The 12,432-nt window shown below is 47.6% G+C and overlaps 1 protein-coding gene across 6 annotated transcripts in view; it reads right to left on the reverse strand.

Moving 5' to 3' along the window:
* The window catches only part of LOC138133771 (uncharacterized), a 285,987-nt gene continuing 273,555 nt past the window's right edge, over positions 1-12,432 (reverse strand). For 3 of the 6 annotated variants that reach the window (XM_069051730.1, XM_069051727.1, XM_069051726.1), the window contains 2 exons: positions 8,499-8,596; positions 1-4,003 (listed from right to left, as the gene is read on the reverse strand). In XM_069051730.1, coding sequence (XP_068907831.1) covers positions 2,709-3,791 — 1,083 coding nt within the window. In that variant the 5' untranslated portion in view covers positions 3,792-4,003; positions 8,499-8,596 and the 3' untranslated portion in view covers positions 1-2,708. Of the gene's footprint in view, positions 4,004-5,726; positions 6,536-8,498; positions 8,597-12,432 lie in introns of those variants that run through there. The other 3 variants (XM_069051731.1, XM_069051728.1, XM_069051729.1) reach the window with 2 other exon arrangements.

The raw sequence follows: 12,432 nt of genomic DNA on the forward strand, positions 1-12,432 counted from the left end.
TCAGTTCAAATACATTTATTCAATTTTGTTTGGTACATTTTATGGTTACAATTTTTACAATTTATGTTATTACTGCCGCTGAGGCTAATGGCCTTTTCAGCAGGGTGGTGAAATTTACGTTTAATTACTTACAAAAAAAAAGTAGTTTCATAAATTTGTGGCTCGATATAAAAAGAAGTTTCTTGTTTATGTGACTCGATATAATTAAAAAAAAAAGTAGTTTTTCTAGTTTGGGTGACTCTACTGGGTGCCCCAAAATTCGCGGAACAACTCAATGAGGTAATGTCAATTCATGTTAGAAAATAACGATAAAAATAATTAAAAAATTCTATACCTCTTAGATTTGAAAATATGGGGGCCCAGAAGGTGCAGCTTTGATCTCATTTATTTTAAATAATAAAAAAGATTTTGACTATTTGTCTTTTACTAGCCAGTGGCCTAATAATTTTAAACGATTGTGATCAGGTTTGCAATTATTTTCTTCATTATTTCCAGCATTTCCAAGTAGTAATTTTATGTTCGTTTTACCTCAAATAGCGTACGGCAACACGGCTTTGATTTTTCCCTCTCATTTACAAGGATACAACAAAAATGAAATATTTGCCTGTAACATAGGTATTAGGGGGCGGGGGGGGGGGGGGTTTGGTCTCGTCCTTTCGGGGGTGGAAGAGGTGTTTTTGGGTTCTTATCTCATTGAGAGAGGGGTTTCTTCTACCAGGAGTCGGAGTTCAGGGGGTAGGTTGGGGTACGACGCAGCTAGTATTAGTGTGGGGAGGTGTTTGAATTTAACTTTGGGTTTTTTGGGGACGCGGTTGATGAGACGGTTTTTGGTTGGGAGTTTGTATGATGTGTGGAGTACTTGTTGGGCTAGAGTGTTGTTGCTGTTTAAGGTCCGTTCTGTGTAGCGTGCGTGGTAATGCGTGAAGCGCTGTGTTATTGGTGTGGTTTTGGTCAATTCATGCAGTGTGTTGGAGGGGTGTTGGTAGTCTAGTCGGAAGATGTTACGTAATATATGTCGTTCGAACGATGAAATTCTGAAAAGAGCGCGTTTTGGAAGAGAGGGGTAGATGAGGGCGCGGTATTCTATTATGGGACGACTGAAGGCATTGTAAGTGTGCAGTAAAGTCGCGGAGTTGCAGCCGCGGAAGCGACCGCGTATCATGTAGAGTAGGTTGGCTCTATTGCGGGCTTTTTTTTAGTGTTATGTTGAGGTCGGCATGCAGGGTGCAGGTGATTCCTCAGTAGCGAACTGAATTGGTTTTGGGGATGGTTTGGTTGTTAATTTTGAGTGGGATTTTTGAAAAAAGTAAGGGTTGTTTGCATGCTTTTGGGAATGTGAATAGGATTGATTGACATTTAGTGGGATTGGGTTTTACTCTCCAGTGATTGGTCCATCTCTCAATTCGATGAAGTTCCTCTTGAATGATGCTCGCAGCTTTCTCGGCGCTTCTGTGACTGGTCCAGATTGCCGTGTCGTCAGCGAACATCCTCGTTTTGGTGCGGAAGGTGCCTGAAACTGGAAAATCACTGCAGTATACAATGTACAATAGGGGTGAAAGAACGGAGCCCTGGGGGACTCCGGCTTTCAGTTCAATGGGGTTGGATAGGTTGTTCTGTACTTTTACCCTGCAGGATCTGTTGGATAGGAATGAGGAAATTAGCTTGACGAATTTGAGGTTAAGTCTGATGTTGAAAAGTTTTTGAATTAGTCCGTCGTGCCAAACCTTGTCGAATGCTCTTTCGATGTCTAGAAAGACACCTACGGTGCACTCGGCAAGATTGGCGTGTCTGGTGATATCTGTCTGAAGTTCTACTATGGGATTATGTGTTGATCGTTGGGCGCGAAAACCAAATTGTTCGGGGGGAAGAAGGTTGTGGGATTCAAGCAGAAGATTGAGTCGGTTGGTTAGAATTCTTTCGAAGATTTTGCCGGTGATGTTGAGTAGAGAGATCGGGCGGTATGATTTGGGGTCGTCAGGGCTTTTACCAGGTTTGGGGATTATTATGGTGTACGCGGTTTTCCATGCAGTGGGGAAGTATAGCGTGTTCATGCAGTTATTGTAAATGTTGGTTAGAGCTTGAAGAGCTGATTCTGGGAGGTTTTTGAGAAGGATGGGTCTGATTTCGTCCGGTCCGGGGGCTTTTGAGTCGGTGGTGATTTCGTCAGTCATATGTTCGTCGTCGAGGGGGTGGGGAAGAGGCTCGGTGAAGCGGGTGTTTTTGAACGCGTTAACATTGTTGGTGATTCTTTGGAAGAAGACGTCCTCAAAATTGGGGTTATGGCGGACTTGGTGAACCTCCTCCAGAAGCTCGGCGAAGCAGCTGGCTTTTTCACGCGGGGAGTGATACGTTTGTGCGTTGTGTACGAGGTGATGATTTGGTACCGATTTTTGTCCGGTTAAAGCTTTGAATTTGTTCCAGAATTTTTTGCCGTCGCGGTAGTCAAGAGATTCGCACGCTTTTGACCAGGTTTCTTCGCGGTATGCGTTGATGTCGCGTCTGATTATGGCATTGAATCTGTTATGCGCTGTTTTGAGGAAGGGGTCTCGCGTTCGCATATATTTGCGGAAGATTTTGCGTTTTTCTTTGATTGTATGTCGGTGGCGTACTGGGGCGGGGCTGTAGGAGCGCCGCTGAGGGCGGCGGGGGGCGGTGTAGATGTATTAGCCATTGGAAGGCCGTGTTCCGAAAGGACGAGCCGGGGCGCGCTATTCAAATGTGAAATAAATTCGTTGTCCTGTGTGATTGATGTGCGTTCTGGTGTTTAAAATTTTGGACGTGGTGAGTTCGATCAACTCATGAATTTTCAAGTCATAAAGAATTTTTGTGATGAATGCAATGGTTTGCTTCGCGCTGATAGGAGGTTCGACGGGTTCGTTCAGCGTGATGTCTGGGTCCGCGATTACCGCGGGGGGGTGCATTACAATTGTGGGGGCGATCGGCGTTTCTTCCGTAATTGGGGCGGTTTTTATCGAGGGATACCAACGCGACCACGCGGCGTGGGGACCTCCGCAGAGGAGACAGGTTGAAACGGCGGCTTCGCATTTGTTCGGCGCGTGGGTTTGGGGGCATTTGGGGCACGCAGGTTTGTTGGGGCACGCGGTGACGTGGTGGCCGAATTGGACACACTTCGAGCACTGGAGCGGGGTCGGGGTGGGTGGTTTGGACGGCTCGCATTGATGATGCTTGCCGTAGAGGACGAGACCGTGTGTTAAAAGGAAATCCACCGTGTTGGTGTTCTCCGTGGTTACGCGGATGAGGTTGGTAAATTTATTTGTTTTGCGCGATTTGATGCGCCAAATGAGTTTGTACGCGAGAGGAAGCGCGTCGAGTTGGTCGCGGATGTCGTTCTCGTCGATGTCGTGATCGACTCCCTTAACGACTACCGAGAGTAGGTTTTTTTTTTGGGTTGGGTTGTTACCGGTATAATTGGGGGCTTCCCTTTTACGCTTTAAGGGACAGCAAGAAATTGTCTTTGAGCCGGTGGCCGCGATGAGGTTGTTAGCGAACTTGTCGTGCAAGGGGAGGGACGTTATGAGGAACGCGGTTTTGTTCCCGTTGACTACTAACTTATGAATGTTCCTCACAAGGAGATGGATCGTAAGCAGAGTATGGAATTTTTTCTGCCCCGCGAATTCGGTTGGGATGTTTTTTATCGAGTATTTGTAGAGGGTCGGCTTCGGAGATCCGGCCCTCGAGTTTATACGAGTTGGAGTCGGTGAATTATTGGCTGACTCACCTTTTGAGTTTGTTGGGGTTGGTGTGTTTCGGCGGTTTGCTGACGACTCCATGCTCAGGGCACTCGTCGTTTTGGTTGGAGAGGTTCGGGGACACGTGGAGCAGCGTTCCCTCGAAGAGGTGGTGAGGCGACTGGTCGAGGTCGGGGGTGCTGGGGTCGGCTGTGCCGGCGTCGAGGATGACGGAGGGTCGCCCCCCTGTTAGAGCGCAGCTGTCTCTGACTCATCGGCGGAGCACGATGCCGAGTCATTGTCCAATCGGCGATCTAGAAAAGAGAAAGCAGTTAGTTCTTACGGCATGAAGTTAACACGTCGAGTGCAGGCGAAAGAATCACCAACAATTAGGAAGCCAAGGAACAAAAAATTCCAACTGCTTCATAGACCAATCAGCTAGATCCTATCGGAGACCCAGTCGTCAGTCGTCATCGTATCGAGTCAGTCCAAGGCGTTGATGTTATTTTGTGCGTCACCATTCTCGTCTGAGCAGTTGACGTGTGTAGACGCGTCAGCGCATCGCTTGAGACAAGAGCAACCTTGTGAAAAATCCGAGTGATTTAGTGCCGAAAAGTGCAGTGTTCCATATAAACAAAGTACTCAAAAAACTAAACAGTGAAAGTGAAAACAGACACCCTTACAAAACGGCCGCAGCCCGGGGAGACATGCCCACGGGGCGAGCCGTACGTCCTTCTAAAAAGAATTAAAAGGAACGATAACGTGAAAGAACTCCAAAACATCGGTGCAGTGATGCAAAACAATCCGTGTGGTACAGCAGATAATAGTGAAGTGACAATGGACACTGGAGGGACATCCGCAGAAGGAGCTGACAACGGAGGCTGGCAGGGGCCAGTCATGGGCCGTGGCGCCGCTAGACCTAACAAACCGGATTTCCCGAGACTAAAAATCACAAATTCTTTTCAGCCACTGTTAGAAAGGGCGACGGACAATACAGAAGCCGTCCCGAGCCAAGAAACCAGCAGGACGACAAGACCTACGCAGGTAGAGAACACAACGAGGCCCAAACCTCCACCCCCGATTGTGATCCACGGCTTTGTGGAAAACTTTGATGATCTGAAGCGGCTCCTACAACAACAGGTAGGCCGCAATTATACTGTTAAATTTACCAGAAGAAATACGACGATTTACCTGAAAAACAAATAAGATTGGATCAGAGTCAAGGACGTCCTCAAAGCCAACGATACGGCCTATCACACTTTCACTCACAAAGACGAAAAAACGCACGCTTTTGTGCTGAGGGGACTATGCCAAGGACCCACAGAAGAAGATGTCCGGGACGCTCTCCAGGACGAAAAGGAAGTTACGGTGCAAAAAGTCTACCGAATGAAGGGAGCGAGAAGACCATGCTACCTAGTGGTCACAGACAAGACGGTGACCTTGAATAAATTAGAGGCAGAGGCCACGACCCTCATGAACACTAGAATTGAATGGGCACGACACATTAATAATAAATTAATCACGCAGTGCCACCGCTGCCAACGCTGGGGGCACGCCACCAGCAATTGTAACGCTGCGCCCCGCTGCCTCAAATGTGCAGGGGACCATTACACATACACACACAAGGACACGGTCCCAGAAGGAGAGGTGAAATGCGCCAACTGCGGGGGAGCTCACGTTGCGTCTCATGTTAGCTGCCCCGCGTACAAAAGTCGCGTTCAGAATCTAATCGTAAACCGCCCCAACAATACTAACAAAACCACCGCGACTAATTTCGTGCCGGCACCGCAGCCGACTACTAATCCATGGGTGAGAGCTCCTCCTGCTGAAGCCACCACGTCGTCCAACTCACAAAATGACGAGTCACCGAGCGCCACCAGTCTCTTTGCGGAGCTTAAAAAACTAAATGAACAGATAAATATTAAAGAGGCCATTAGGGCCATTAAAGACCTTAGCAAGATGCTTTCCTCGGCAAAAACTAAAGAAGAGAAATTTAATGTTATATTAGAGTTCTCAACAAAAATTAACAATTATGACCTGTAACTTAACTATTGCGACTTGGAACGCCAACGGGGTCAGGGGCGGCGAGGGGACGCTGACTGACTTCTTAAAATCCCATGCGGTCGACGTGATGGCAGTCAGTGAAACCAAGCTGACCCCAACGGACAAATTACAACTCAAAGACTACACGACATACAGACTGGACAGACCGGACGCGGTAAATGCTGGTGGAGTTGCGTTGCTAATTCATAAAAACGTCCCTCACGCAAAAATTAAGACCATGATTGACACCTCCGTCGAGGTAATCGGAGTCAGACTAGTCGACGGCACTCATGTCCTTGCGGCCTACAACAGACCCTGCAACAGGCTCGCCTGGAGAGACTTACATAACATATTTGAAACGGCGAGCAGAGTGCTCGTTGCGGGAGACTTTAATTGCAAACATCCAACATGGAACTGTAACCGCCGCAACCCCAATGGCACTCTGCTCAAAGATTTCGCGGACGACAATGACTTACAAATACATAATACGGACGACCCGACGCATTATCCTGCTAACGGCATGACACCGACGACAATCGATCTGATAATCACAAAAAACCTGAGCGGCCTGACTAAACCGATCTCACTACCTGAGCTGGAATCGGATCATAACCCGGTGGTAGCGATGATAAAAAATCAATTCAAAGAAAACCGCGGGCCAAACGTAATCAGAATCAATAAAATCAATTGGGTCAGTTTTCGCCGCACGCTAGACAAAAACGTAAAAATTAATCGCGACATTCCGGACAAAAACGCTCTCGACCGTGAGGTGACAAGATTCATTGAAAGTGTAATAGCGCTGTGGCAAAAAGCACGCGTAAAATAATTATCGACAAATCCAACAACAATGAGTCTGTCACCCCACAGATCAAGGAGCACATCCGGAATCGGAACAAACTACAGAAAATTTTGCAGCGTACGGCGAATCCTGGCCTGAAAGATCAGGTTAGGCGCCTAAACCACAAACTAAGGAACGAAATTAGAGCCCACAGAAACACCACCTGGGACGCAAAATTAAACAAAATCCAAGAAGGCGACAATACGCTCTACAAAATAGCGAAGCTATTGCGAAAGAAACGCGCTCCACTGGGGGAGATCGTGGACGGAAATCGAACTGCGATGACGGACGCGGACAAAGCGACGATGCTAGCGGACCATTACGCAAATGTACATGACTTACACATCGACGACATACAACTGTCCGAAGGGCAAAAACACGTAATAGACACGGTCCAGGCGTTTGACAGGACGGACATCACTTGTGACGGGACATACCTAAGGGAGTTCAGGACTAGCCCCAGCGAGCTGAAGGAGGCAATAAAAAAGCTGCCAAACAACAAAGCGCCCGGGGAAGATGAGATCCGAAACATTACAATCAAAAACTTTTCAAATAAAGCAATAGTGCAGCTCCACTACATCATTAACGCTGTGGTGGAGCTGCAATATTTTCCCCAGGCCTGGAAAAACGCCATAGTTATCCCGATACCCAAAGCGGGCAAGAAATCCGACCCGGGAAATTTTAGACCCATCAGCCTCCTGAACACCTTAGGTAAGTTGACAGAGAAAATACTGCTCAGGCGACTGACGAGACTGGACAAACAATTAAAACTGACAAGGGACGAGCAGTTCGGTTTCCGGCCGCGTCACGACACCAGCCAGCAGGTAGTGAGAATCGTGACGGACATCGCGTTTAATTACAATAAAGACAACGTAACAGCAATGGCGCTACTGGATATCCAGAAGGCGTTTGACCGTGTTTGGGTGCAAGGACTGGTCTTCAAAATGATTGAAAACAAAATTCCGGCTAATTTTGTCAAGCTATTGTATTCCTATCTGACCGGCAGGACACTACAGGTAAAAGTAAATCGGACGCTGTCCGAAAAAAGGCCAATTAAGGCAGGGGTCCCGCAAGGCTCCATTCTCGGGCCGAAACTCTTCTCAATATTCATCAATGATGTCCCGGCCTTCGCGAAGACCAGCCTTGCACTCTACGCCGACGACACGGCAATTTACGCTCATTCCTTCAACGCCGAGGTGGCAACAAGACAAGTCCAAATCCAGGTGAACCTGTTGGAAAAATATTTCGATAAGTGGCTAATCCAGATCAACGCGGCCAAGACTGAGGCAATACTTTTCGCGAAAAAATTCACGAACACAAAAATTATTACCCCACTTAAAGTCAAAAACCGGAAAGTATTGACTCAGTCTTCGGTTAAGTACCTGGGCGTACATCTGGACACCCGTCTTACGTACCATACCCATATTGATAAGACCTTGACTAGGGCGAAAGCAACCCTACACGCCCTGTATCCACTTTTTAGTAAACAGAGCAAACTGATTTCGGGTAATAAGTTAAAGTTGTACAAGACGAACGTACGCCCGGTACTGACGTATGCAGCGTCGGTCTGGTGCAGCATCACGAATACTACGATGATCAAGCCGCAAAGATTCCAGAATAAGTGTCTTCGACTAGCCACGAACTCGGGACGTTACATTAAAATCAAAGATCTTCACGACATCGCCAACATAGAGATGCTGAGGGACCATGTCGACAGACTCTCCACCAGCTTTTACTTAAATAGACTCGGACACAACCCCCTCACTAGACAGGTAATAAAGACACACAATCTACTCTGTCCCAGACCGAAGCATAAACTGCCGTACACATCACTAAATTTGAACTGCTGACACTGACAAACAAATGACACCAACAATTACAGGTCAAACAAGTACGTTAAATAATCAAACCAAAGCCAACACGCTAACCGGGGAAGGCATCTCTGAACCCGGAGTCACCGGAGGAAGCACGCGGGACGACTGCTGGCGGTCGCTGGTCCGTGGGCACCTCCGCCCTGCAATTAGACCTGAAAAAATAACAAATAACTAGAGGCACCTGAATGTAAAATTTTGTAAATTATTTTAAAACAAAGTTATGTACATATATATATATAAGGATGGCAAAGCCCCTGAAGGGGCACAAACCTCAATTTGTAAACTGTAATAATAATAACAAAACAAATCTGATTTGTAAAATCATGTAATTACAAACTAAATAAAGATAGTGTTAAATGGTAATGTGCGTCACCGAAGTGAAGCAGCGCCGGTTCCGGTTACTTTTTGGATGGGTGACCGACAACCGCGCGCCGCTTTCTGTGTTCCTAGTGAAGTAGCACCGGTCCCGGTCACAGCTTGGATGGGTGAATGATAGGATATACCGCACGCCGCCTCTCCACCACACTTGTTTTTCCTTTTTTTTTTTACTTTTACTTTCGTGTCTTGTGATAAACCGTCCCCAAAGTACACGCAAGTGACACAATTCTCTAGTCCCAGTGTAGCCCAGCGGTAAACGGGCCCCGTCCATCGGCGTTACTCCGATTCACGCACCCGTTTGAACTCAACCGTATCCGTGCTGTTCGGGCACCAGGCTCCACACCCGGCACCATCCCCAGCGTCGGATCCCAGCACCATGCCTACCACAAGAGCACAAGACCGCCCAGGCTCTGCCAACAGCTCGATGTCCCAGAATGTCCGAGCACCCGCACTCCCCCAAAAAAAAAGCCACCAAAAAAGAATCCTGTGAGTCTGTTCCCAACCCGAAACCAATCCAAATTCCCCCGGCCACTCCATCTAACCCCAGCTCCGACGCCTCGGCATCAAGCCCCTCATGCATCACCTTCGCCTCACCCACAAGCACTGCGTCAACCGAAAAAACACCTAAATTTAAATTTCATATCAAAAACATTCCGGAAAATCTAGCAACCCAAAAAACATTCCACAACTTTCTCATAACTAACCTAAACATCAGGACAATCGACGTCCTAATCGTAAATAACCACCTCCCGAAAATCTCAACCAACAACTGCGAACCGCCTCAAACAGCCGAGACATCGAAATTTCCCCCCTGAACCGCCCGAAAATGCCTAAGCCCCCAAGCAACAAAAAACCCGCAGACTTCTCTGTCGTGATTCGCTCGGTGGACCACGACATCACAGAGAACGACGTGAAAGAGGAACTCGATTCCCTCGAATTAAAAATTGATCGGATATGGAGAATTAAATCCATGAAAACGAATCAGTTCACCCCCCTAATCCGAGTGACAACTTCGGAAACGGCCACCATGGATACTCTCATCACCCAGGGCACGGCCGGCACCACAAGTGTGAGACACAACCCCCCCCCAATACCCGTTCAATGCTCCCGATGCTTCAATCGAGGGCACCTAGCCCCCAACTGCCCTAACCGCCCCATCTGCTCCACATGCCCAAACCAGCACCCCCCAAATAAATGCCCCCTTGAACATCCCAAATGCCCCTTCTGTGAAGGAAACCACCCAGTCTGGTCCCTCAAGTGCCCAAAATCCCATCATGCCGATGCTCATCATCGACCCTCCCCGAAGAGTTCGCCGACCCCGTCGACACCGCTGCTGGCGAATCCCCCTCAATCGACCCCAGCATTGTTCACCCCAAACAATTTGTAGGTTCTCTCACCATAAAATTTCTGTCTTCGAAAGAAAAATACTCCGAAAAATCTTCAGACTCGAATACACATTCCCTTCCCACTTAACATACAAAAAAACCAACACGACCCCAATAACAGACAGACTGACCAAACTCCAACAAAATTACGTTAACCGTACCCTGAACAGCACAAACGAAATAGCCATACAAACACTCCGTACTTCACACAAACTTCCAACAAACAACAACCGCCTGATTAACAGAATCCCAAAAAATCCAATCCGCCAACTCAGACACCCACCCACAGCCCTCCTTTCCAAACTATACCCTGATCTTCCCGAGACCCTCCAGGACATCGTTGAAAACACCCCAGTTTCGATGAGATAGGATCGACCTGCCACCCCACTCCCAATCGCTGACCTCGGCGAAGACGACCACCGACGGACATCATTAACCCACAACCAGGACAACCCAAACCCCGGACTAGACACCACCCCTCATCCCCCACTCCCTCAACCCCTCATTCTTCTGTTGTAGGAACCGGGACCTGGAAGCAAAACCATCAAAACCAAAACCACCAACTCCCCCGAGAACCACCACTCCGACAAGCCAGGACCCTCACCAATAGACCGAGGTTGCTAGCCAAGGACCCAACCCCGCCACCAACATACCATCACCAACACAACCAGCGCTAAACCACTCCATCGCCCCCCAGCCCGACTCCGAAGGAGGTTTTCTGCAGTTTTCCTTCGCCTGCAACGTGAATGCGGGAGTCCTGATCTCAATCGGCTGCAGACGCACCTAAACCCCCCCGCCCCACCCCCCAGCCAAAGAAGAACACCTATATCGCGAAAACCTCTCATCTACGTTCTTCTTTTGTTACACTAGCATTTAATTATTTAATCTGCCGTAACCACCACAACTATTCACACCATCATAAATACATTGTTTGTTTTTTTTTTTTGTAACTACCAGCACTTGCTACACCTGTTATCTCGTTAATTAAATTCTAAGATCCCACGGCTGAAAAGGCCCAAAGCCTCAGCAGCCAAACACATGTATACAATATCACTTGAACAAATTCTGTAATCCACCCATACAAAGCGAACAAAATGTATTTGAATTTTGAATTTTTTTGATCGGAGACTCCGAACCGAGCACCGTAGATGCGTGGCAAGCGGGTCCGATTCAAAGTCGAAGTCTGCTCCGACCTGTCGAGCAAATAAGATGTGCCGACGAGTGTGTTCAGAGCAGTGTATACAGCGAACGTTGAAAAACCGATTGACCCACAGAAACAATTACAAAGCCAAAAGAGAAAACAGCGAAACCAAAAAAGAACATTGTAGGAACACCTAGATGCCTAAGGCTTATGGCCTACGCCGAGAAATAAGAGTGATCCTCAACAAGGGCGAAATAAATCCCGCTACTAAAAACAACACCGGCGACGGTGAAACTGGCTAAAAAGGGACAATGAATACTCAAACACCCACACCAACAGACCGTAATGAAACTGAATGGGAGGGCCTCGTAACTGGACCCAAACAGCAACGAAGACTCGACAAAGATTATCCCCCGCTGAAAGGAACTCATTTGAACCGTTCGTCAGCACGTAACGACGTAACGTAACGAAGGAAAAAATGCCGCCCCCGATAATTGTGCACGGCTTTTTCAAAGAGCACGCTAGGTTCACGGCGAGACTGCAGGGTGAAATAGGGAAGCAGTGCACGGTAAAATTTACAAAGTCGAACACAAACATCTACACAAAGAACAAAAAAGACTAGGTAAAAGTGCAATAGATACTAAAACACGATAACATAGAGTTCCACACGTACACGCACAAGTACAACAAAACACATGCGCTCGTACTAAGGGACTCGGACCAAAAACCTGAGCCGGAAGAAATCGCCGAGGCCTTGAAGGCAGAACAAATAGCCATCATAAACATATACAATATGAGGGCCACAAATACACCAGCGTATCTAGTGGTAACACTGGTAACTAATAAGTGATGACACAATAACGATGGCAAAGCTGGAAAACATAAAATATGTGCTCAATACGAAAATAACATGGCACAGGCACATGAACAATAAGGTATTTGTGCAGTGCCATCGTTGACAGAAAGGGGGGCACGCAACAGCTCACTGTCACGCAAGGCCAAGGTGCCTTAAATGCGCCGAAGAACACCTGACACGCGAATGTGCCATTGGCAGAACAGACACCCTGAAATGTGCAAACTGCAG

The sequence above is a fragment of the Tenebrio molitor genome, chromosome 6, assembly GCF_963966145.1.
Source record: "Tenebrio molitor chromosome 6, icTenMoli1.1, whole genome shotgun sequence".
In the NCBI taxonomy this organism is placed as follows: domain Eukaryota; kingdom Metazoa; phylum Arthropoda; class Insecta; order Coleoptera; family Tenebrionidae; genus Tenebrio; species Tenebrio molitor.